Source organism: Gossypium hirsutum, chromosome A05 (assembly GCF_007990345.1).
Source record: "Gossypium hirsutum isolate 1008001.06 chromosome A05, Gossypium_hirsutum_v2.1, whole genome shotgun sequence".
NCBI classification, from domain to species: Eukaryota; Viridiplantae; Streptophyta; class Magnoliopsida; order Malvales; family Malvaceae; genus Gossypium; species Gossypium hirsutum.
This window is the reverse complement of record NC_053428.1, coordinates 9,763,104-9,790,997: the sequence shown is the minus strand read 5'-3', so window position 1 is coordinate 9,790,997 and position 27,894 is coordinate 9,763,104. Positions and strand designations below refer to the sequence as shown.

The 27,894-nt window shown below is 31.0% G+C and overlaps 2 protein-coding genes across 3 annotated transcripts; both read left to right on the top strand.

Annotated features, from left to right (window-relative positions):
- The first annotated feature begins 996 nt into the window (after positions 1 to 996).
- On the top strand, positions 997 to 4,167 carry LOC107959013 (exosome complex component RRP41-like). Its single transcript, XM_016894959.2, has 7 exons — positions 997 to 1,263; positions 1,915 to 1,993; positions 2,140 to 2,242; positions 2,385 to 2,505; positions 2,828 to 2,916; positions 3,548 to 3,697; positions 3,886 to 4,167. The coding sequence occupies exons 1-7, from the start codon at positions 1,125 to 1,127 to the stop codon at positions 3,973 to 3,975; spliced, it is 771 nt and encodes a 256-aa protein (XP_016750448.1). The 5' UTR covers positions 997 to 1,124; the 3' UTR covers positions 3,976 to 4,167.
- Positions 4,168 to 10,922: 6,755 nt separating this feature from the next.
- Positions 10,923 to 15,267, top strand: LOC107959015 (putative cyclic nucleotide-gated ion channel 15). Of its 2 annotated transcripts, none has more exons than XM_016894962.2 (8): positions 10,923 to 11,253; positions 11,991 to 12,088; positions 12,214 to 12,793; positions 12,894 to 13,106; positions 13,273 to 13,565; positions 13,768 to 13,879; positions 14,074 to 14,310; positions 14,403 to 15,267. In XM_016894962.2, exons 2-8 carry the CDS (start codon positions 12,060 to 12,062, stop codon positions 15,078 to 15,080), a joined length of 2,142 nt encoding a protein of 713 aa, XP_016750451.1. In that variant the 5' UTR covers positions 10,923 to 11,253; positions 11,991 to 12,059; the 3' UTR covers positions 15,081 to 15,267. The 2 variants fall into 2 exon arrangements, with proteins under 2 accessions (XP_016750451.1, XP_016750450.1); XM_016894961.2 differs by having other exon boundaries at positions 10,929 to 11,253; positions 11,994 to 12,088.
- The last annotated feature ends 12,627 nt before the right edge of the window (positions 15,268 to 27,894 follow it).

The window sequence follows — 27,894 nt, the reverse complement described above, 5'->3', positions numbered from 1 at the left end:
ATTTGTTTTCTTTTTATCATTTTAATTATTTTTCAATTTAATTACTCCAATTATGATATTTACTTGAATTAGTCACTGTCATTAAAAATTCCGTTAATCCACCAACGGATTGTTGATGTGGCATATTAGCCCGTAGAGTGACTAATACGTGGTAATGAAGTAATGAGAAAGTAAAAAGGAGAAAAAAAACATTTTGGACTAATTATAAAGAAGTCCCTAAGTATTGGTAAAATTAAGAGTTAGATATTAGTCACTCAATGAGCTAATGTGTCATATTACTAATCTATTAATAAATTAACAAAATTTTTAATAGCAATAACTAATTTGAATAATTACATTAATCAGATTGACTAAATTAATAGAAAATAGAATGATTAAAATAACATAATTCTATTTTAAAATTACCCTGAATGTGGATTAAGCTAGATTTTAATCCCCAACAATGGTTGTAAACTTGTCCATAGGTCGGGCCACTCAGCTCAGCTTTAAGGCCCACTTGAAAATTGAGAGGATTTGAGTAAAAATATAGACCCAAAAAATAGACTTGGACAAAAAAATAAAGTCTACTTAAAAAATAAGTCAAGCCTCGAGTAAGACTTTTTTGGCCCGAGCCCAGCTCAAATATGCAAAAAAAAAGATGTTTTTTTTACTATTTTGCTGTTATTTTCTTTTTTTTTTCACTATTTTACTACTATTTTATTATTATGTTGCTACTATTTTATTGTCATATTATTTTTTAATTTATTGAGAAAATTTTATTTTAATATTTTTAATGTTTTATATATATTTTAAAAAATTATATAAAAAATTTTAATATAAACAAGTCTGATGAGTTCAGATTTTAACATTTTTATCTTAATTAATTTTGTGCAAAATTTTAAACTCATTTTTAAGCTGAGTTTAGGCCTATTAAATTAACTTAAAATTTTGGTTATGCTGCACGTGGCTCATTGACACCTCTTAAGGGGAGGTAAGCAGGAGAATATCAGCTGAACGACACCGTTTTGCCTTTCCTAGTGAAAACGCATCGCGTCTTGACCTGGCATCAGAAGCAATAAAACCTGGAGCTGCGACTGAAACCAAAATAGTAAATAGAGGAAAAAGAAACAAGAAGAGGAAAAAGCATGGCCGCAAAGCCCGGTTCAGCTCCGGTAACGTATTCGCCGAATCTTGGCCAAAAAACTCGCCCCCCTATTTTCAAAGACAACGATCTCGATTGGGTCCGACCTGATGGCCGTGGCTTCCACCAGTGCCGACCAGCATGTAAAGCTTCCTTCTTTTTTCATTTCATTTTTAAACCTATCTCCTTTTTATTTTTCTCTTTTTTTTAACATTATCATGGTTATTTTTATTTGGGTTTTAATTTTACATTTTATTTTGCCAATAAAGTTGAAAAGTTTGATATCTTTTAGATATTAGTAAGCTTTCTATCCATTCTTTGGTAATCATCCATATGGGGAAAAAAGTTTCATTTTTCTTTTGTGCCTCTGTGTATGTTAGTTTGATTCATTACCTGGGTATAGGAATAGGCTAGCGTTCTCCATTGCTCTCTAGATTAAGGCCATTTCAATGAGTAGCTAAGTGATTGTGCTTCTTCATGATTTGTTATTACTTGTGCCAGCATGTTCTATATTTGGTTCTTCTGACTACGTTATATATAATTGAATGTTCATGCTTATGATAAAAGAGAGCATTAGGTTTCCACAGTGGTATAGTTGTCATGCTGTGTGATCATCTTTCCCATTACTACCACTATAATGGGTTTTCTTATAGTTTTTAGGCACCTAGGAGCTAGGGAAAATGTGTTTTCATGGAAAATTTATGGATCATTCATCATATCCTCTTGTAAATGAAGCTTTCTTAGATTCTGCTGTGCTGAGTTGAAATTAATCGTAAAATGTTGGTGATTTGTAGTTTTCAGGACAGGTGCAGTAAATTCTGCTTCCGGATCTGCTTATGCAGAGCTTGGGAGTACCAAGGTCATTGTATCTGTGTGAGTGCATATCTATGTTAAATTGTCATGTTCTTCTTTATACTATTTTTGGGATTTTATAACCCTTATCTTTCTTTAGTAGAATTTTCTTTCAAATACTGAGACTGCTTTACATGTTCATCTGTTATTTGTGTTTAACTATTTAGATTTGGGCCAAGAGAAAGTAAGAAAGCAATGATGTACAGTGATACTGGGAGATTAAATTGTAATTTCAGCTATACAACATTTGCCACTCCAGTTCGAGGACAGGTATATGAGATGATTGGAAGTGTGAAGCTTTAGTGGTGCTATTAGATTATATGCATAACGTAGTTGATTTAGTGTCTTTATCTCCCTTTTAATTATTTTCTTCAAATTAGTTGATTCTATTTCTTGGTCTCCCTTTCCATAGGGATCGGATCACAAAGAGTTTTCGTCAATGCTTCATAAAGCTTTGGAAGGTGCAATAATGTTGGAAACATTCCCCAAGACCACCGTGGATGTTTTTGCATTGGTGTTGGAATCTGGGGGCAGTAAGTCATCTCATTGATCCTTTGTAATTAGGCTTGAAATTGGCCTATTATTTTTTCTGATTCAGATGCCTTTATCAGTATTTTTTTTTTCCTTTCATTTCTTAACCTATCTATTCTTTTGCACCTTCTAATGGCCTCTTGTAAATTGGTTCTCATATTCTTACTAGTGTTTCACGTAATGTTCTTTTTAGCAAATAAATATTTAACAATGTTGTAGAGCGTCAAAAGTTTTATCTAATCAATCAAAATTCTTATGCGTTATGGATATGCCCTAAACTCTTATATTGCCATTTCTTGATAGGCTTCATAACATTGGTTACAGGTGATCTTCCTGTGGTGATATCATGTGCTAGTCTTGCCCTTGCAGATGCGGGGATCATGATGTATGACCTTGTTGCTGCAGTTTCTGTGGTAAATGTCTTTGGTTTGCATTAAGCATTGTTATCATTATGCAGGCATAGGTTTGAGCCCTCCTTCCTGCTCATTTGTACTCATTTTACTTTGCTTCAGTTCAGGTTGGCTGCTACGTTACTCCAATTCTTCATTTTCATTGAAATACATGTGCCTGACATGCATTGAAACATCAGGGATAGTCCTCTAAATATATGGAAATTTTAGAAAAATAAGAAAAAAGAGCATGCCAGTGTCAATGTCAGACATGTACCCATTTCTGGTACTCATTCCCTGGGTCCTAGTAACATAGACCATTACTATCTTATGACTATGCTATTATAATTATGATGCTATTGCAAGTATAGCAGTTACATGCCTACAGACTTTGTCTTATACGTAAATGTATTTGGTGTTTGAGATTGTGTGACAATTAAAGTATGATTGATAACAAATTGCTACAAACTGGAAAACGAAAAGGCACATTGATATTCAGAAGCTTGTCCTTTGCTGCATGGCATCATACGATTCTTCAAATCCATGATAGAATGGTTTTGTCCTTTCTAAACTTGAACAGTGAATACTGATTTAGTTCCACTTTGAAGAACTTCATCTTTTCACATGTGTTTAATGCGTAAATTTTGGTTTCAAGTCCTGTCTAGGGAAAAACCTTGTGATTGATCCTGTTCTCGAAGAGGAAAGCTACCAAGATGGAAGCTTAATGCTTACATGTATGCCTTCTCGTAATGAGGTCACTCAACTAACATTTACAGGAGAATGGTCAACCCCAGATATTAATGAGGTATGTGTTTTGATCTACTTCTCATCAAGATTTGCTGAAAATTCAGGCAACTGATTCCTGCAAATCAAAATGCTAGTCATTTAAAAAGTACCATGGACTATTCAATATTTGTTTCCCGTAAATGCTCATTTTCTAGATAACATAAGCTGCTATAGTTATGGGGCTAACGGTTGTAATGTTTGGTTCAGGCAATGCAGCTTTGCCTTGATGCTTGCAGTAAGCTTGGTAAAGTGATGAGGACATGCTTGAAGGAAGCCGCGTCTGCCTCACAAGAGTAGAAACCAAAGAAGATGTATATTTCTAATTTTGTTTTCATTATAAAGTCTTTCTTTCTTTTTTCGTTTTGACCGTTCCTTTTTCACGAGAATTTTGTAACTGAGTTTATTTTCCCCCATTTCAGATATTATTCATCTTTTATTCCAAGTTGAGAAAAAAAAATCTATCGCATGAGCTGAAAGTTTGAAGTGGAAGCTAAATCTTTTACTGAATTTCACCATAAATTGTATAGATAAATAAATAAAAACTTTGCAGTTGGTTTTGTTTCTATTATCGTAAGGGAGATGCTGACAAACCATCAATCTTCAGGCCGGTTAATCTTATTTTGTTGGTCAAAAACTGACTAGGAAAGTCATTCTCTAACCGCAAACAAGAAACAAACATTTGTAAAGGACGCAGCAAATCTCCCGGGAACATTCAAGGAAGAGGCTGATGATAAAATGCCCCTTTGAATGCTATAGCTTCCGCTATCTCAATGGATCCCACCAATTTCATCCACCCCTGCTTCCCGATTAACATGTGCAATGTCAATCATAACCTCCGAAGGCCTCGCAGCTGCTGGCTTCACCGGCGGATTTCTTACCTACCCTTAAAAATCAACCTCTGGCTTTACTATTAAAGAAACTACTCATGTGCTCTCAAAAAAGAAACTACTAGTGAAAGCTTAATTATACATATTGATATCACCTCCATAATTTAGCGTCGACGTTCTGTTTCGGCCAAACTTCTCTACAGAACGGGCCCTGGCAGCTGCTCATACTTCACCATCTGCTGATGGAATCCTTGGTCCCAGTTTCAGGCTGGCCCTAACACAACATATATTGCAGTGAGTGCAGTCATGTTCTTTGCTGGTGGTTGGGGTGTAATTTAAATTATTTATGGATAATACATATATTTTTTGACACCCATACAAGAACACAAGAATGTGATATGTTAAATAAACATTAAAATAGTAAAATAGATACTGTACAATATGTTTTATATATGAATTCCATTTCTGCTTTGCATTTGAAAATATTTATACTTAGTTTACTATTTGGTCAGTTTCTTCTTTTATATAATTTTTATTACCACCCATAATTCCCTTAAATCTAGATGTAACATGTGTTCAACCCACATCCTCTTAATTATTGCAACAATAATATTACATAAATTAATAATAAAATTTTGTTTGATACTTTTCAGTTATTCACATAACTTATTTTCAGTGTAACAAAAAAAAATGTTTTACTAAACTTTTTTTAACTAGAAGTTGACTTATCTTTCTAATTTTAACTTAAAAATGTAAATTTATTTTAATATTTATGTAATAATAATCTTTTCCTTATATTAATACATTAAATAACCGAAAGATTAACATAAAAAAAAAACATTACAAACGCATACATTGATCGTCTCGTCATAACTATTAATGCCCAAGAATCTTTGAATGGTTGGATAGGAATTAGGATGGAATGGATGAAATATTACTAATAAAATACCATTACCAAAAATTTAATATCAACCATCTTAAATGGGTAAAATTAGTATTAAGAAATTATGGTGATTGCTTTTACTTCTTTTATTGAAAAAATAGTAAATTAATATTTATACATTTCAAAACAAGTAATTTGACCTTCCGTTAAATTTTATTTTTTAAATGGTAATTGAATTTTTTTTATGAGAAGATTATAAAAATGTCACTTAATTATGTCTTTCATTCTATTTTGGTCACACACTTATAATTTTTTTGATTTAGTCACAAACCTTTTCAAAATTAAATATTTTAGTCATTCTGATATGATGTGGGTTTTTTTTATTGGTTTAGTAACAAAATTAGCCCCCTAATGTTTATACATTCTATCAATTTGATTCTAAGTATAAAAAATTTAACAAATTTAACCCTCAATGTTTACAAAATTGGTCATTTTAGTTATAATTCTAAAAAGTTCAATCAATTTGGCCCTCAATATTTTCGGAATCTGTCAATTTAGTCTTAGCTCTAAAAATTAAAAATATATTAAAAAATCATTTTTAGCCTTTATAACCCATCGGCTAACCCATGTGAGATATTAAAATAAGAAAAAGAGTATCCTATTTCAAGCCACTTGCAAAAAGAAAAAAAACTCTAAAAATTTGGGATAAAACAAAAAAAAATTAAGATCCAAAAGAAAATAAATGCATTAAGAACGTTATCTATTCAGGTAGTAATGCAACCAATTATTCCATATAGGTTCCAAATCAATTGGTTTGATCCAGTGTGAAGTCTAAATTATAGTAAAAGGAATTGTTGCAAGTGACTTGAAAGAGGGTACTCTTTTTTTTTTAATATCTCACACGGGTTAGTCGTTGGGTTATAAAGAGGTAAAAATGATTTTTTAAAATATTTTTTTAATTTTTTGAGCTAGGAGTAAATTGATAGATTTTGTAAATGTTGAGGAAATTGACAAATTTTGTAAATGTTGAGGGTAGGGGTGAGCGTTCAATCGAATCGAATGAAAAAATTTCGAGTTAATCGAGTTAACGAATCATATTTTATCATCCTAATTTGATTTGAAATTTTCTCGAACCGAGTCGAGTGAGATGGAATTCAAATTGAATCGATTATATTTGTTCGAGTTAAATTTTTAAAAATAATTTTGGGTCCTTATAACCATGTCACCTACCATAATAAAATTTATCCACCTTAATCAAATTTTTTATTAACTTTCATCACCTCACAATTTATTTATTAATCTTTTATATACGGCTTAGCTTCTTTGCTTGCTTAGTTGTTTCAATTATCTTCAGATTCTTGTCACTATGTATTTTGGAATTAAAAAATATATTAAATGTAAAAATGAGATTTTTTAATAAAAGTTATTTTAAAGATAAAATGTGAAATTGATACCAACATAAAATTTTAACACGAATATTTTATGGCATAATTAATAATTCAATTTTAATATAAATATTCAATATGAATAAACAATTCAATAATATAAATAATATAAAATGTGAAATTTAATTTAATAATATAAATAGTATATATAAATAAAAATATTACTATTTATGTTTAGTGATTTTTTTTGGATAATTTTGATTTTTTATTTGAGAGTAAATGGTGAGAAGTAAAAGTTTAGGGGGAAAATAAAAAGTTTTGGGAATAAAAGTTTGAGGGAAAGTAAATGGGGGAGTAAAATTTTGGAGGGAAAATATTAAAAAAAAATTGGGGGAGGGGGATGAGTTTGGGGTAGATGGGAGGTAGGATGGGAAGGGAATAAAAGTTTTAGGGGGAAAGTGGGAGGGAATAAAAATTTTGGGGAAAAATAAAAAGTTTTGAGGGTTTTTGGGAGTAAAATTTTGAGAAAAAGTAAATGAGGGAGTAAAATTTTGGTGGGAAATGGATTTTGGGTAGATTGGGGGGTTGGGATGGGAGGGGAGTAAAAGTTTTTGGGGGAAAGTAGGAATGAGTAAAAAGTTTGAGAGTTTAGGGTAAAAATGTAAAATATTATAGTTTGATATTCGAATTATTCGAATAATTTAAGTTACTCGAATTCGAAAACTCAACTCAATTTAAACTCAAAATTCAAAAAAATTTGAGTTGACTCGAATAACTCGATTCGTTTAACTCGAAATTCGAGTTTTTTTTTAATTTTTTTAGTTGAATCGAATTTTACTCACCCCTAGTTGAGGGTCAAATTTATTGAATTTTTTAGAATTACAGTTAAAATGAAAAATTTGTAAACCTTGAGGGCTAAATTTGTTAAGTTTTTTATATTTATGGTTAAATTGATAGAATGTGTAAACATTAGACAGTTAATTTTATTACTAGGCCAATAAAAAAAACTCAAACCAGCTCAAAGTGACTAAAATATTTAATTTTGAAAAGTTTAGTAATTAAATCGAAAAAATTAATAGTTGAGCAGTGGTTGAAATAAAACAAAAGTCATAACTGTGTGACCATTTTTATATTTTACCCATAAAAAGAATTTTCAATCATCATTTAACATGTACATTAATTTACACATTTCAAAATATATAAAAATTAATTTTTTCATTTTTGAGTAACTCTATGTAACAATCAGATTTTCAGTGATGTTGAAAAAAGTGGTTCAAGACCACTAAATTTGACAAGTAAGTTCGTAAATTTTATTATTTAGTATTCATGAGTCAAATGTGGTTTTAGAAAGATTTTTGAACCGGTAATTTAAGTTTTATAATAAATTATTAGGTTCATGGCGTAGCATACGGGTGTGTGGCATAGTTGTGTGACCCTTGCACCTTAATATTACAAGTCAGTATGCTCACACGGCTTAGCACACGTTCGTACTTGGCCCTGTGACCCAAGTCAGTAAGCACCCTAAATTGGACACGGGCTAAGACACGTCTATGTGCCCTTATTTCGACAGCCCACACGGCCTAGCCACACGGGCGTGCGTCCCTTGCTCTTTTGAAAATTTTTGATATTTTTAAAATTTTTTTTGAGTACTTAATTTAGTCTCGATTTATGTCTAATGTGTATTATGAGCTTCAATGACTCATATAATGGACAATAAGATTGAGTTTAATTTATTTCTAATATGTATGTTAAATGATATGAAATGTTCGTATTTGATCTAAAAAATCTAGTAATATTTTGTAACTCTATACTAACTACGGATAAGGGTTAAGGGTATTATCCTCCTATATTAAATACAGGTGGTTGTCTAATACTTTTAATGTAGTTATGGTAGAATCGGTTATGTTATATATGGAAATGTGGGGCATGCATGATCCATGCAGAGCACTTTAAGATGTTGGTGGGACCACTATATTGCTAGCTTCCAAGATATGAAAGGGCATGATTTAATTTCTTGGCTCTCTCCCCTGCTGTCGTACCATCATCTAACATTGAGCTGGCTTCATTCTGGCAGTTAAGTATCAGTTACATCTATACATATAGATCGAAAAGTTGAATTATCGTCACACGTGTAACTAACTTTTTTCTTCTTAATTGGTATACTTATTTCTGATTTTTTTAGTATTAGATACCTCCTTGTTTTTATTCCATGAATGAATTAGGCATCATTTCATCCCTAATAAATTTTTGAACAAGAAAAAAGATCATTAATATTTATCCCCTTTTAGAAACGAGTTGGAGCATTTTTAAGAAGGTTAGAGTGCAAAAAATAAAAGGTCATAAAATGAAGCTGGCAAGAAGCGAGATCTCGGTGGCTTGTCGGAATCCAAATCTTTTATTTCTCTAAATAATCCTCATGATTTGAAATAAGTAAATAAATAAAAGGTTGGTGAGGTTAAGCTGGCAATGTGAACAAATAAAGGAGTAGTTTGAAATTGAATGGATATTGGAAAATGTCTGCACCGTCACGCCAGAAGAAAGACATGGTCAGGCTGGCCACCAACATCACAACACACTTTTTACTTCAACTGTTTCAACCTGTGACTACTTCTTTACTTCTTTCAGTTTTTCAACCTTATCACTATTGGTATAACTGAATTTATGGGAAGGAGTCGAGTTATTGTAGTAAGTGTTCAGGGGAAGAATTATGAAATGAATAAAAGCATATAGTTTTAAGATACACACTTAACATTGTTCCAAAAAAATTGAATTGCGTCAAAAATTTTAAACACCTTTTGTAATATGAAAAAAGTTAAAGTAGAAAATGCAGATGTTGAAGCTATAAATTCAACACATGTGAATGGAAAAAGTGAAAAAGAAAGGTTCATGCACTCACTCCATTACCAATCTAAGACTGTAATGATTGATACGTTATTGTGGGATCAGAACCCTATGAGGAAACCAAAGCTACTTCAGTTGATGCCAGTTCTTAAAGCTTCAAGGTTCTAATGTAATATCTATGTCAGCATAGTCAGTTTTGTTAGGCTCTTTTTTTTTCTTTTTTTTTTTCTAATATTTCTTTTTCTTTTAATATAAAAACCGATGGCATTACCTTCATTCAAGTCCTTGACGAAGTTGCATGATTTCAAGTCATCATCAAATTCCTTTTCTGCAACTCTTAATTATTTTATTTTATTTTTACAAGTCACTAATATAATTATCTATATAGAATTGCTTTACATTTACATATAAATAATTATATTTATTTAATTGAATCAAAATTAAAATTTTATATATGTACATATAAACTACAATCAAAGTTTTATTTATATAATTTCACTAAATAAAAATTTGTTTATCATTACACTTTTAGTTAACCGGCTGTTAATATCAAGATTCAAACACTAAATCTTGAAATATTAATAAATAGCTTTAACCAGTATTAGTTAATGGCTGATTTGGCTTGTTTGTTACTAATTCAGAATTGTTTAAGAAAAAGTTTGATAGAGTTTTATATTTATTGGAATGAGTATTATTGTCAATCTAAGTGGTTTCAGAGTGTGCTAAAGTATTAAAATAAAAAGAAAAATTAAAAGAATTAATATGGTAGTAACTTATAATTAAATTGATTAAAAAAATTAGTTATAAAAAGAAATAAATTTTAAATACTCAACACATAATTTGGATCAAAATATAAAAGGAAAAAAAAAAGGAAATTTTTAATTTCTATTACCGACATCTTGCGGTTGTAAACTAACCGTACATTACTGGACAAACACGTTTCAAGATTCCATAGGCATTCGTATCTAACGTAGTCAACGCCTTGGATCTTACATAAAAATAATAAATAAAACTATAAAATTAATGACAAATCATATACGGATTTATGAATACAAAAAATAGAAGTACATAAACAGAAGTACAGATTATGGAGCCCCTCTTCTCCTAACGATTTTCTGGTTCTTCTTTTTGGTTTATAAAGACACACTCATATGATGCTGTCTCTCTGTCTTTTTCTTCCCACTTTCAATTATTAATTTTATTACTAAAAAAGTTGAGCAAAATAATTACTATATAATATATATTTTTTCTCTTTTTCTTAATGTTATGACAATTAATATTAAATATACCCATTTTAATTACTTGGTATGAACTCTTTTTGTCACTTTCTTGGAATTCTTTGGTTTCTAAGTTACTCAAACTTGTAATAATTGTTAACGGATAATAAAAAAAAAAACCAATCAATTTAAGGCGTGTACATCGAGAAGGGTTTATTCTTCATTGTTCTAACTGTGGAAAATGTTGGTTTAAGCTTTCCATTTCCTGATAGTTTACAGTTATTTTGAATGTTTTTCATGTAAAAAAAAATTGGGCGAACATTTTCGTTCTTAGAAGATCATCGTCGGATCAGTTTGAAACTGAATTGAAGTGAAGAAGAAAACTGAGTCTTGAGGATTTTACATGGTTTGGCCTAATGCTTGTGAGTATTCTCTTTTTTCTCATGTCCCTGTTTGATAGAATGAGTCTTAAGGATCTAACCTTTAATTGTGTATTCAGAATCATATTCCATTCAACTTTGTTTTATTGACTTATTCTCTTCCAAACTGCTAATTCTTTCTTTTAAAATCCATAAATCAAGAAAACAATGTCATGGTCAATGTTCTCTTCCATATTTCTGTTGGAATCAAGCTGACTAAATTTCTAAAAAGAAATGGTGTCAGCAATGAATCCATGACCTTTAAGCCATTTATTTGCTTTTGTTATTATTATTTTTTATTTTGGTTTAAGGAAGGGTATCAAAAATTTAAAATATTTGGGTGTTTGATCTTGATCCAATATATACAATAAAATATAGAGAAAGTTTCATGGATATTTCATATATTTTTCCTGCTTCAACTCGTACTGACAAATATAGAAAATCAGACATATTTTCTATGGTGGTCTAGAGGAAACCCTTTATGAAGTTTTGAATAAAGAAATGGGTCACGTGTTTTGACCAGTTCTTTCGCCCTAAAAAAGGGGGAGGATGGCCTTTAGAGCTACTTCATTTTCAAGCTGAGTTAAATCTTTTATGCCAGAGGTCACATGATTCCTGGTTCAAGTAGCCATTAAAGGGCATTTGCTGCTTTTGTATGGCTTTGAGTCCTTGCCACTTGCCTACGTTAACTTCAGTTTATTCATGACCTGATATCCATAAACTGTTTGTTTTTTGACCAGCAGTCTCTCGCCCTTCTACGGATCCAATCTAATAACTGAAACGACGGCAACAGCATTATAAGACAAGCCATGGGGTATGGTAATTCAAGATCTGTAAGGTTTGTTCCGTCTTTTGTTCTTTAATGGTTTCAGTAACCTCTCATTTTACTTAGCATATCAAACCAGCAATGGAACAATCAAATTGATATTCCTGGCTTAACATATGTCTTTTTTTTTTTTTCAGATTTCAAGATGATCTTGAATTGGCAAAGCTCCACAACACCATTAATGGAGATGGTATGAATATGATAAAGCTGAAATTCAACATTGATGGAACCCAAATATCAGAGCCCGGGACCAAGAAGGGTGACAAGGAGTTGCCTACTAGTAGCAGTAGTTGTAGGACAGGCAAATCCTTAAAAGCTAAAGTACTGTCCAGGGTATTCTCAGAGGACTTTGAGAGAGTGAAGAAGAAGATTTTGGATCCTCGGGGACCGGTTATTCACCGGTGGAACAAGATTTTCCTAGTATCATGCTTAGTGTCTTTGTTTGTGGATCCTTTGTTCTTTTATTTGCCAGTAGTTTGGAAAGAAGTCTGCATTGATATTGGAATACCACATGAAGTTATCCTCACCATAGTTAGATCATTGGCTGATGCCTTTTATTTGATTCAGATTTTCATTCGGTTTCGGACAGCTTATGTTGCGCCTCCTTCTCGTGTATTTGGGAGAGGAGAGCTTGTAATAGATTCCAGGAAGATTGCTTCCAGGTACCTCCAGAAAAGTTTCTGGATTGATTTAATTGCTGCCCTGCCACTTCCTCAGGTATAAACTCATTTAAATATTTCATCTTTTAATAAGAGTATTTTAATGATTTAATGTGTAAAACTAAGGCATCGAATTTGCTCTATCTTATCATCCCCAGGTTTTGATCTGGATTGTCATTCCAAATCTTAGAGGTTCAACGATGACAAACACGAAAAACGTACTCCGCTTCATAATCATTTTCCAGTACCTCCCCAGACTTTTTCTAATTTTTCCACTTTCATCACAAATTGTCAAGGCCACTGGTGTTGTTACAGAAACAGCATGGGCCGGCGCTGCTTATAACCTCATTCTCTACATGCTGGCTAGCCATGTAAGTGATTCTGAAACCTATAAACTACGAGTCTACAAGTAAAAATGGCTGGTTTTAGCTTGCAGTATGTTATTCTACTCAAAAGAACCATATTCAGTATGGAAAACGAAAAAGACTGCCAATTCAGAAAAAAAAAAAAAAGCTTAATTCAATCTTTTTTGAAAAGGTTTTAGGAGCTTGCTGGTATCTTCTCGCAATAGAGCGACAAGAAGCATGCTGGAGGACTGCCTGTGATGTCGAGGATCCATGGTGTCAGTATAAATTTTTTGATTGCCACAGGGTTAAAGACCCTGGCAGGGATACCTGGTTCAAGTCCAGCAATATTACTAACCTATGCAGTCCAAGTTCCAGCTTCTATGTGTTCGGTATATATGGTGATGCCTTGACATTTGATGTTACAACTTCACCATTCTTCAACAAGTACTTTTATTGCCTCTGGTGGGGTTTAAGGAACTTGAGGTCAGTTGTGTCACCATAAAGTTTTCATTAATCAAAACAAAAAAGAAGAAGAAGAAGACGAATTGTTTAACAAATCAATAAAAAAGAACCTTATTTTTCAAGTGTATTTCCAGCTGCAGTATGGCTCTGGGATTTTAGAGCTAAACTTATTGCAAACATAAAACATTAAACTCTGACGCTCTGTCTCCAACATGCATTGCAGTTCACTGGGACAAAATCTTGACACAAGCACTTATGTGGGTGAAATAATTTTTGCCATCATTATTGCAACCCTTGGTCTGGTTCTCTTTGCGCTGCTCATTGGGAATATGCAAGTAAGTCCTTTCCCCCAATACTTTTCATGGAAACGCAAGCATCTAGCTTTAATTCGTAATGATTGATTAATAACATATAGACACATCTCAAAACAATCCTTGAGTGAAATGTTTGACATGATCTTGGAGTTACCAAAAAAGTTTGACATCATGGTTGTTAGCAATTTCTAACTCTGATAATGTTTCACTGGCAGACATACCTCCAATCGACAACTGTCAGGTTGGAAGAATGGAGAATTAGGAGAACTGATACAGAGCAATGGATGCGTCACAGGCAACTTCCTCCTGAGCTAAAGCAATCTGTAAGAAAATATGATCAGTATAAATGGCTAGCTACAAGAGGAGTTGATGAAGAAGCTTTACTCAAAGGCCTTCCCTTGGATCTACGTAGAGACATCAAACGCCACCTCTGTCTCGACCTTGTTCGGCGAGTAAGTTTTTAATATCTGACTACACTAGAGATTAGACTTCATGCAATAACTAAGCTTGGTACGTAATGCAACTATATTTACGGATTCAACAGGTCCCACTGTTTGATCAAATGGATGAAAGGATGTTAGATGCAATCTGTGAGAGACTTAAACCAGCCTTGTGCACTGAAGGCACTATCTTAGTCCGCGAAGGTGATCCTGTCAATGAGATGCTCTTCATAATTCGAGGCCACCTAGATTCCTATACCACGAATGGTGGCCGTACCGGATTCTTCAATTCATGCAAGATTGGCCCAGGAGACTTCTGCGGTGAGGAACTGCTTACATGGGCATTGGATCCTCGTCCGAGTGTCATTCTCCCATGCTCAACTCGCACAGTTAAAGCAATATCAGAAGTAGAGGCCTTTGCTCTTAGAGCCGAAGACCTCAAATTTGTGGCATCACAGTTCAGAAGATTACATAGCAAACAACTAAGACACAAATTCCGGTTTTACTCACACCAGTGGAGAACATGGGCCGCCTGTTTCATACAAGCAGCATGGCGTCGGTTTAAGAAACGAAAGGAAGCGGCTGAACTTAGAGCTAAGGAGAACTTGGTGATGGCTGCAGAACCTGAACCACCGGCACCTGGTTCAGGCTTGGCTATGTATGCAGCCAGGCTAGCAGCAAGCACTAGGATAGGTGTTAAGATGCATTCAGGATCTGGCTCTGGGCTTGTCAGCTCCTTGCCCAAGCCAGCAGAGCCTGATTTTTCTGTAGACGAGGAATGAATTTGGTAACAGTCCCAACTGGGGATGTAGTGTGTAGGTATCACCGAGCAATGCCTGTAAATTTTCTTTGATTTCTTTACTAGCCAACCTGTAAACAAAAAATGGATTGAATTATTATTGGCTCAATATTTTATCAAAAAATATATACATTACAAGGTGGAAAACATAGTTTACAAATTTATAAACAGGATAATTTAGTGATGTATTCTGGGAAAAAAGTTGACAAATTTTTAGTTTTGTCAACTTCATTCAGTGTTCTGCAATTCAAGTAATCAACATCCTTCCATGATATGTATGCATTCTTGGTTGAACTCTCAAGGGTTCCCCCACCACAATGCCCTTCGGTGAAGAGCCATCACAAATGGGCTTTAAAAGTATTTTAAGGGTAACATTATAGGTTACGACTCGTAACTTACGAGGACTTAACTGGAAATGATATATTTGGGCCTTGAATGAGTTCCCATGGACGGAAAAACATTAAAAAATTTGTTTAAATTAATTTGGGCCATAGGTCCATCATTATCATCATCCATGCATAACCATCAAATTCTCGGATAAATAAAGCATGGCACTGCCATTGGATTTCGTCCCATTAAGGGAAAAGGTAAACCCACATGTAACCTTCCTTGTATCTTAGAAAGAAACGGGAGGCCCAAAGATAAACCCATAATATCTCTTATGAATATTTTGTAATTGTTAATGTCAAAATTAGAGTTTAAAAAGCTTATATATATTATATTGATTTTTAAGTTAATTTAAAGAGCACATATTATTCTATAATTATATTTTTGGATTTTTAACTTTTTTTTTTATTTGACTTCTTCTCCTTCAATGTTGAAGTAGCACCCCAGCTACACATCTTTAGCTTTAGTTGGCATATGACTTCTTAAAAGTTAATTAAAAAGCCCAAAAACAGATTTAGCTCCCATTTAACTTTTCATATTTTTTAGCTTTTAAATTTAAGTTTCTTTTTGTCAAGTCATTCTAAACTGAAAGAAAATTAATATTTTTTTTAACTTTACTGATATGACATACAAATAGATTATCACGTGGATGATACATCAACATTTAATTATTTTTTTAAAACTTTAATAATTCAAAAAAATTAAAAATTATTAAAATTATTTAAAAATATGAAAATATTTTTAAAAATTAATTAAACGTTAATATATTATTTACGTGGTAATCTATGTGTAAACCATATCAACAAAAGTTAACACATGTTAATTTTTTCATTCATTTTAAAGTGATTTTTTATAAAATTGGAGGGGAAAATAATGTATAATGTGAAACAGAAATAAATGTGAAAGTGTGAGGAGAATGATTATGATATAACTTTAGGTGCCCATTTTCTTTGACTGGACTAAATAACTTTCTTAGCCCTTCAATGCACCAATTTCTTTCCCCACCAAATGGGATTCTACCAAAAACATTTCTTTTAAGTTTTCATTAGGCCAGTCCCTTCCTTTTTCAACATACAAGTAATAATTAATCTTTTTAAAAGAAATGAAAAATAGCTAACTCTTTGGAGTTCAAGACTAAGAATTTTGTTATAATCATTCTATAACTATTTCTTGATTCTACAAATTATTTTCTTTTTTTGGGTTTTTGTGCCTCCATTTCACATGGTTAAAAGATTTTAGGTTATCATTGCTGCTGGACAATGTTTATATAATATAAAGCACACATTTTTACGGTATGAAGGAAGAAAAAAAAAGTGCCATTTACTCTGTTTTTACAATGAATTAGAGAGAAAGGATGAAGAAAGACTCAAACTTTTTACATGATAAAACACTAAAAGCAGACACATGACATTGATGGAGTTGAAAACATTTTAAGTTTAGCTGTAAAAAGAGGGACAGTTATAAGTGGTAACATTCAGTAAACACACAAATAAACAGAAATGGCCCCCAACAAGTTGGTCAGAGTCCCACATTCCCTCTGCCAGGTAGAAATTTATGGGCCCAATCCCCTTATCATACCCAAAGCCATTCCTTTTAGTTATGGGCTTAGTCATTAGGTATGGACCCACTTTGACTATTGGCCTTGCCTAGTCTGCCTTCAGCTGTGTACTACCCAAAATTTTCACAAATAAACAAACGTACAAGTAAATGAATAATGTTTTCCCATAAACTATCAAGCTAATTGAATTTTTCAAAAATGATTTAGAAGCCAAAGCATTCCCTATGCTCTCTCTTTTTTTTTAAAAAAAAATGAATTCAATAAAATTTTAAAATAAGATCTCTTAATCTGATGACAATTTTTTTAAAAAATACATGTGATTTTACTTTATTGAGTCACTTTGATGTTCCTCCAAAAAGACAACTTGGGGTCTATGAGTTATTAAAGCCAAATTCATTGGAACAAATCTCTCGAGGCACCCTTAATTATGTCCTTTGACCATTGACAAATTAGCTTGACGACAAAGAGGGAAGTTCTGAATTTTGGATGTAAAAAAGAGTTGATGACCTAATCCAATCTTCCTTTAATTGAATAAGAGATCAATATTTATATGCTTATAAATTATATAATTAAAAAACCACTGTGATTTAAAGATGATAAGTATTCATTTTGAATCTAAAAGTTGTTTTTTTTTTCCTTTAACAATGGAGGTGGGGCGGGATAGTACAACGTAAAACATGTTTTTTGGTTTGGAAGACAGGTTGCTCGCTTCAACTCACCTGCTTCAATATTTTAAAATTACTATTTTATTTTTATTTTTATATATTTGATTTTTAAAAGGATAAAAATATAGTAATACATCACTAAATAAATTATTAAATATTTAGATGAGATATTTAACTTATTTGTTAAATGTACATTGAAATCTTTAAAATAACTAATAAATTTGAAATAAATTGAGGTAATTATAGATGAAACGCAATGCATGAAAGTAGTATTGATATTTAAATTTTAACATCTACAGTTAAATAGGATAGTATTGAATAAAATCATGCCACCAATAAAATAATAATAATTTGATAATATTTACTTGCTCCACTTTATTGTCACTCCTATGTACGGTGACGGAACTAGGGATACTACTGCCAATGGTTTTAACTCCCTTTAAAATAATTTTTTTATTTAAATTTTTTTATAATTTATAAAATTTTAAATTAATAATAATAAAATTATAATTTAATTTTTAAAAATAATAAAATTTTAATTTAATATTATAAAAACTATAAAATATAAACTATTAAAATAATAAAATTATATCTTTACTATCGTAGTAATATATAATTTAATTCTAACCCAAAAAAATATCTAGATTCATCCTATATCTAACTAAAAAGTGAACATGTTTTTGAATTTTCTGACCAGGGATGCTGGATTTCAACTTTATCATTTGTTCTTTTTAAGAAAACTGTCATTTGCTGAGCTTGTAGTAATCATTACATTAATGAGCTAATTAGAAATTTTGGTAGAACAAAACCAAATTTCTTACTGTTATTTCCCTTGAAAGTGGGGAAACTTCTTTTTCTATTTAACCTTTTTCCAACCATGTAATAACCTCAACCTTCCATTTTCCCTCGGTTTTAACAAAAATATTAATTCATTTTTTATATATATTCTCTTTAATTATATCAAAGACTAAAGCTTGATTACTACAACGAAAAATGTTTAGATATATTTAAAATATTTTTAAAGTTTATTGACTCTGACTAGGTTTGAATTATTATGGAACATGGGGATTTTACCTTTTTTTTTTGGGGGGGGGAGGGGGGGGGAGGGGGGGGGATTTGTAGGGCTAAGCACAAAAATGAACAACAATGGAGCAAGGTAGCAAGGTATCCACCAAACAAAGAATGATAATGTTGGATTTCTTGTTCCAATGACAGACAAACAAACTCGAGTGGTAATCCCATAACATAAACATTTCTTTCTTTGGCAGCTGAAAGAAAAAATAAAAAACAAAATTTCGGCGTCATGTTCATGGGATTCTGACTCAACTCGAATGCAGCCCATTTAAACTTTCACAGGTGTTTTTTCGGAATCCACCCAAAAAAATGGCTGCAGGCAGTTCCCCATATGACTGCATCGGGATTGGCTATTTTTCGATTCAACCACCATCGTTTCCTTTTTACTATTGACTGAGCAACATTTTCAAACACGCTCTCGAGTTGTCTTAGCTAGCATCATGTCAATGCCACTGCAATTATTTGGAAGACAAGATATTGAAATCAGACAACCTTCTCTTTGCTTGCTTATAATTATGTTCTCTTAGACGTTTTATTTGTCATAAATAAAGTGTTAAAAGATCACAAATATTCTCATCAATTTTACAATTTGATTATAGTCATGTTTGAATATTAATTATTTAAAATTTTTTCCTTGAAAAACTATCAATCTAAAAGATTTTCAAAATATTCTGTGAAAAGCTTTCCGCACGCTGTTTCAAAGGATGCATGTGAGAAATTCAACAAAGTCCTAATACTGAAATTAATAACACAAAGAGAATAGCAATTTAAAATGAACCATACTAGAAATATATTGGGATCAAACATTGCCTCGTATCCGTACTCTAGTATTAAATATAAATGAACCGACTGATCCATTGATGTCAAATATCCCAAACTTGTGTGCTGCGGATTTTGAAATTTGAATGATACGACCGAAAAGCAGTCCATGCATGCAGATATATATAGGTTATACTTTAGTTTAAGTCAAAAGAGCTAAGCCTTTAATTAATTAGTCCACCGAAATGCACCCTATCCCCATTCTAGATCTTCTAAAAGCAATGCATCAGTGGGAAGTTTTGACCTTCAGTTCCATGCATGCATGCTTCAATCAAGTATCTCAATAACTTGTACTTGAAGCATGTGACTGGGAATTGGAATCAAGTCAAAAGCCCTAATATTTGTTCACTATAATTATAACAATATTAATTCATGAATATATATTTATATATAATAGATTGAATTTCCTGTGTCATTAGTAGTCGTCGAAGCCACTTTAATTTCCACGATTCATTAACATACATTCATAGTTATAGGATGCATAGCTAATATAATATTTATATTAACAATAGCTGTGTATTCATGGGATTCACAGCTGCATAACATTAGGTGAGATATGTTAAGCAGCATGTGACAATATGCAAGCAAGCAATGCCAACTATTATATTATTATTGTTTGCAGTAATATTTTTCACATACGAATTACCAAATCTAATGATTTTTTTTAAATAATTATGAGTGTTTTAATTCGTTTTGAGGTTTAAAATTAATATTGTTTGAGTTTGGAATAATATTTAAATAAAATCTTTCCAATAATAATGACTATAACATTCAGAGAAAAGATTGTATGAAACTGTGATTCCACATCATCCCTATTCATTTTCAACAGGAGAATGACAAATCAACTTTTTTCTTCTGATTTTTAGCATTTTTAGTTGGAATTGAATTTTTTAGGAGGAAAATACTAAAAATTAGAACGAAAAATCTAATTTATCATTCTCTTATTGGAAATGGATAAAGATAATATTATATCACAATTTCATATAATCTTTTTTCATAAGATTCATACTTAGCTTGTTAATTTAAATATGAATTAATCAAATTTAAATTTTTTGTTTTAATATATTTGTTGTTCCCTTTTATGGTAGGGAATTTAGTCTTTTAATGTACCAAGTCGTAGCCAAAAATGCGACCAACAAAGTCATGTTAATTTGAAGCAAGAGTCACATGCAATTAGCGAATTAAATCAACCGTTTCTATTTTAAGCTATACACATACAATTTCCGTATATAAATTTGCATCTCAAACTCTCCTCCATCAATTCAATTTTTTTTTATTTCTGTATTTTGATTAATGACATCATATATATAGTCGAAGATGGTAGCTTTTTATTTATTTATTTTTGTATGATATTGAAATGGGAAAAAAATTAGAAAACATAAGGAAAACAACGTGACATTGAATTGTCTCACTCGACAAAACAGAAGTCGGTGGTACTGGTCTGGCTTTTCACATTAAAAGAAGTAAGTTTGTTTTAAGTTGAAAACCACTAGACCTCTCTTCATCTGATGTAACACTTTCTTTTTTCTTTCCACTAATTTAATTGTTTGACTCTTGTACAAGTACCAATTATTCTAATCAACACACTAGTACTCTTTTTTGGGAGGCAGGTTATGGAATCATTAATCGTCTGAATCATATTCGTCCTCGAATACGGCTTAAAATAACTTTTTTTCATCATTCGGTTAAAATCAAATTAATAGATTGAACTAATCTAATTCGGTTAGTCGGTTAATATATTTTCATCTCTATTTAAAATGTTTTGAATTATTAAAAAAATAAACATTAACAATGTATTTTTTATATGTTTTATACTCATTTTAACCAAAAGAAAAAAATATATAAATTTCGATTAACCGATTGAATTAATCGAAATATTTCGGTTTGGTTAATGTATTTAAAAAAATTTGATTTGATTAATGGTTAAATATTTTTATATTTCAAATAATTTGATTCGAATATTAATCGAACCGATCGTTTGATTTGTACACTTCACATTAGATAGATATATATTAACAGATGATCCATACTTTATATATATATACATATGCTATTAAAAATTTGAATTTTCAAATAATATAACAAAATAAATTATTCACTTTTTTTTTTCGAAACATAAGTTTTCTTTACATTTTAATTATGGGGTGTCAAAATGCTAATAATAACTAAACAACAAATAATTATTTCGATTATTGTTATAATTGATTCAATGATGGATTTTGTAACAAGTGTCCTGCTACATGCACCCAATAGAAAAACCTTGGGAATAATCCCTTGAGGCCTTGATGGCTACAGGCAACCAACTTTTTTATCCATTTTCATTAATAAAACAAATAATGCATCATTAATAGATGAGATTAATTAAGTAAACAAAATGTTGAGGGTTGATTAATTGAGAAATAATCAATGATTCATGTGATGTTTGAATCTGTCCCTAAGCGACTTTCTGACGTAATTAAAAACAAAAACACATATATCAATTAATAAACAAATATCGTAGAGATAGAGGGATGGGTCATGGCCTCATGGGTGTGTTGGTGGCTTGTAACAAGCAATAAATCCCATCATTAAGACTTATTGGGAACATCATTTGATGAATTAATAAAATGTGGTAAAGTCAAGAAAGCAACAAAGATTCCAATAGTATTTTTTTTCTGAATGGTGGTGTGACAAAAGGAATTGGTTTTTTTTTTTTGAATGAAAAAGAAAAACCATAGACCAAACATGAGGATCAATAGATAATGAACAAAATGTAAATGCAATGTAATCAATCTATTAGGAATATCCCAATGATAAAAAAATAGTTTAATTTTACCGAAAAAACAAAACAAAGATCAAAAGGAAACAAGATTAGAGTATTCTTTTCAAAAGGGAATTTGAATCAAGTCTTAACTTTTTAAAGTTTGAAAATTCTTGTAAGAAAACAAAAATAAATTAATTAAATTTATCATCTTTCTAGTTAGGTGAACCGTCTTCTACAATATGCCCGAACCTAAGTGGATGCTATGGGTATATAAGTAGGCAAGATTATTAATTTATTAATGTTATAAAATATAATAATATTAATAATAATATTAATTGTGACAGAGATATTTGCCTTATCCCAAAAGGTACAACGGCAACCCAAATCTTTTGTTCCTTAGGATGATGCAAATGAAAAATAAATAAAAAGCAAAGCTTTGTCTTTGCCTTCCCTCCCCCTCCAACTTGGGTGCCTAATCAACTCATCCCAAAATTCCCCAACTTCAAGGGAATTAATAACGTTGAAACTTTAGCTCTGGGGCGGCTTTTGGATCCTTCTCATATATTCCTTGCTTTCTATTTACAATTAATTGGATTTTGGAACTGTCTGTCTCCAGAAATTATTTTTTTTTATCAATTTGACGAAATCAGTAGAAGATATTGCACGTAAATGAATGAAGTAAATATATTTATATATATATTTATAATTATGAGGAAGTAAATAGAAGAGACTTCATGCAAAATATTATCTCTCATCGTAAAAAAAGGTTGATGCTAAAACCAGGCATTTATTCATATATTTGGAGTAAAGGATAAAGAATACAAGTTTCTAAATATTTGATTGGTGTATGAAAATTGGAGGAAATTGTATGAGTTGGGGGGTATATGTTGATGTTCCTAAGATAAAGAGTACGTAGGGACAAGATGTGAATGGGGTTAGCATATGTTGTGTTAGTGGAAAAGACAATGGCCATATAACCCAATGACATGTCCTATGATAAAAGGTTTTTGTTTTATATATTTCATATAAAAAAACATGATATGATCAATCGATGACGGAAAGTGGGGAGAGATGGAAAAGCAGTGGAGATCAATGACTTATCTCCGACTAGGAATTCCACCATTTTTTTTAAGTGGAACTTATGAATATTTTTTTATATCAATTTAAACCAATTATTATTATTATTATTAATCAAATGCATTGCTCATGGGAGCTTATCCAACAAAACATGATAATTATGAAATTTCAGAAATAAAATGATATAGGAGTATTTTTTAAGCAAATCTCATTTTTCACTGATTTTTGCATGCTTTCTTTGATAGCCTTCCCATTCCTTACTATCATCCTCTTCCAATTTTTTTTCTTTATTACAGCTTGAATTACAACATTATCCAAAACTCGATATTCGAATAAATGAAATTGAGTATCAAACTTTAATTAAGTTCACTTTCATCATCTTTTTTGCATCAAATCTAAAGTAAATACGTACCAAAAAGACAAGAAAAAGTGATGGGAGCGTTGCACTTGCCACAATCTAAACCACAACGTCTCACCTCAGCTAATTAAAATTGGGCAACCATCCATATTCTTCTTATTACAAATGCCCTAATAAGCTCTAAAGGCAAATTTTTTTGTTGGGTTATTTTTGGGGCAGGCAAAGGAAAAAAAAAAAGGTCCATTCATATTCTGATATGAATGAAAAGGGGCCTTAATTTTTCAATCTTGTTGGCACAACATCATCTTCAACTTCGAGCTCAAAATTTACTTTGAATGTGTGAAGAGAAAGAGAGGATGTGATAGAGAACAACAAAGTGTGTTGATGTTTTACTAAATTTGGATAAAGCCAATTTCTCCAAATTTAGGACCAAGTCTTGAATAGGTGTCAAACGTGGAGTGGCGAGTTTTGAACCTTTTCTTTTTCTTGTTTTCTTTTGGAGAAGAATTATAATAAAATGTCTTGCATGTTTTATTGCATGATCATTTTCTTACCACAGAATTGACAAGGGATAGGAGTGGCATATCCACATGTCTATCCCCGTGGTTTAGATGGGGGTGGGGGGCCGGTGCACGTGTCGACCAAGGGAGCAATCTTTAACGTATCACTAGTATAATACTATTTAAATTTTTTTTACGTAGAAATTATTGTATGTAACTTAAATCGTAAAAGAGTTTGTCATTCGAGTTTAATTAACATGTTCTTTTTTAGTTAACAAAAACTTAAGAAATGTTTTAATTCTTGTTAAAATAAACTTGAGATATTAAAATTCAGTTCTTACAATAATCAAATAGAATTTTCTTTTTAAAATAAGCTAAAATAAATTGTAATACGAATATTTTATACTTGATAATTTTTGAAAGTGTCAACTCAATCTAGCAATTAACATTGCACGTGAAAAATGTTACGATATGCTTCCCTCGAAAATTTAGAGGGCACTGAAAAAATCACCCAACTTATACTGCACACCATCTGCTTTCTGCTATGTTTTGTTGCTATCAATTAAACGGCAAAAGTGCAGCACACCATCTCCAAAATAAATAATTAAAAAAAATTAGCTGTTTTAAAGGAATGAAAACTAAAGAAAAGAAGTTATAAATTTAAGATTCGAAGATAATTTGTTATTGGGTGATCGCGCGTCAAAAGACATTTATTTACTTATTTTTATACTATACATCGAGAATAGTAATAGAAATTATCATAAAGTAATAAAAAATAAAATAAGACCAAATAAATTTTACGTAAAAAAATTCTTATTTGGAAAAATCATGGGTAAAAATAAAATTATTAATGTTGAAATACAAAATACAAGATATAAAAAGTTTTCGACTACACATTTTAAAGGTTAAACAATCATGTTATAATCAATGTTTAATAAAATAAGTATAGTTTTATACGGATTCAACTTGTGCGGCATGATCAATATCTTAGGGACTTCGACCCTCGTTCTTTTGCCCCCCACAGATTCCCCATTTTGACTCTGTATTTTATTTTTTATAACACATGAGTTGCACCTCGAATTTTGCAAATCAAATCAGATGGAACTGGAATCACATAAGTTTAACACTTATTTTGATTTATAGGAAGAAAAAAAGGAGAATTAAATAAATCGTTTATAAAATATTGTTAAAATCAGAAAAAAAAAGAAAGAAAAAAAATGGAAGCACTTCAAATTCACATCCAAAATGGCTAAAAAATTATACAAAAGTCATCCATACAAAATTTGATAAAATTAAAGCAATAATGGTAAAACAAGATGCTCCAAAAAATTGGTAGAAGATGAAAAGAAGTCGAGGAGTGGGGTTGGAAGGACAGCATATATGATTGGTCCAGCAAACAGTCCTGTGAGTATGCGGGAATTGGAGATACTTTTGTTTTATTATGCTTATATATGAATATATTATATAAAGGTTAAAATATGTCTGAATCCCTGTATTATTTACACATTTGGATTTTAGTCCTTTTACTAATATATATATTTTTGAATTTAATTCCTATACTTTTTGAAATTTATAAATTCAGGTCAAATTGTTGACACCCCTATTTTGTTAAATTATCTAGTGTAACATTTGAAATTAAAAGAAGAAGAAGAAGAAACTCACATAATCACTATATAACTAATAAAATGGTATTGCAATACACATGAATTTTAACAATTTTGACAATTAAACTTGCATTTTTGAATATGAAAAGTAGAGAGACTAAATTCTTGAAAATTAAAGTAAAAGAACTAAATTCTAAATGTATAAAAAGTACAGGGACTTAGAGTATATTTTAGCCTTGTATAAATGTTTCCTTTGCAAACAACATCGATGTTGAATGGAGGTGGTGGAGGGTACAAATGAAATGCGTCATTGCCTAATTGGCTAATCTCATCATGCACTCACGACCTTTCTCCCTCTCTACTAATTTTCTAGACCCTATACTATACACTCTAAATCTTAGCATCAAACACTTCACTTTTTTTTTTTTTGGGGGGGGGTTTCTTTTTCTTTTTCATGCTTTTCATTTTAACTTTGTATGTATCATGATCTTCTTTCTCAAGCATCTCTCCATTCACCACAGAAAATAGAAGGAAAAAAAGAAACAAAGGACAAGAGTCGTGTAATGGTTGGTAAACTGGATTCCATATTGGGGGGGGGGAAGAAAGGCAAATGACCTGGGAGATGAGACCCTAAAATGTGTAAATTTTATTGGTAATTTGATACCCAAACAGAGAATCTTAGGAGATGAACTTGGTTTATTCAGTAATTTTTTAATGGAGGATATTCGGTAGTATTCCTTCAGTCTCAATAAAGATGTTACGGTTGACCGTTATGAAATTGAATTTTTAAAAATATATTTAAAATTTACTTCATTAAAAACTTAACAAATAAGAGTCAAAATGTGACAAATTTAATGGAATGGAAGAAGTACTTCAAATTTAATAAAAAAATATCTATGTTGTCGAAAACTCTTAAAATGTATAAATTCTCGAGTATAATTAATTATTAAATCAAAGGTGTAGAGTTAGTATTTATAAGGGTAAAATAAAAATAAAATGTTAATAGATTACATCAAATTGGGGGGGGGGGGGAGAGATATAAAGTGATGAAATGAATAATGTAAGTAGCAAAATGTGAAAACATAGTTTGAAGAAAGTGATATTCCTTTCACCGAAGCACAAATTATGTGAAGTTTGTTCCAATTAATGGTATTAATTTGCCAAAGAACCTGAATTTTAGAAAATGTCAGAATAAGCATCAAAGCATATGAAAGCATCTTGAAGGGAATTGTTTTTGGCAAGTATTTATTACACTATTCACAACCCAAAATCCCCTCTTTCTCTATTGTTTCAAACACACATAAATTTGTACATGTTCATTTCTTCAAACAAGAATATATTGAAAAACAAAACCTCTTTCTCTAAAAAGAAAAACCGAAAGCTCATGTACACATCTTTTTAAGAAGTTCTTGAACTCATGTTCAACAAATCTTTATTCCTTCCATTAGAAGATAGAGAAATTAAGGATCCCATTTTTTTTAATGGTTAATTAAAGAGATCTTCAAACTTCAATTAATCTTCTTATTGAAGAGACAAGAACTATCATTTGAAAAGAAAAAAAAAACCTTTTAACTACCATGATTTGTCACTTATTATAATCTTTTATTTTCTTGAAATTTAATTATCATATTTATAATTAATGAAAAAAATCCTCAACACGGGTTTAAAATGTTATTATATGATCTAATAATATATAAACAAAAATAATAAAATGAGACATGTGTTACTAATTTTTTCCTTTGATTAAAATGAAAGATGACAATGAAGTGGGGTGAGAGCAAATATTTCTAAGTTCATTATCGTTCCACAATTGGCATGCTTTGCTCTGCCACTTACCTTGCTTTATTATGGTTGTATAATCTTAAAAAATCCTCCCCTCTCATTTCGCTTCAATTTGATTTTTTCTACTTATCTTTAATATTTTCAATCTTTTAAAAGCTAAATAAATATTTTGATATAATTCTTTAAAAAATATTTAAACATATATAAAATAGAGTGAGTCGAGGCAGAGT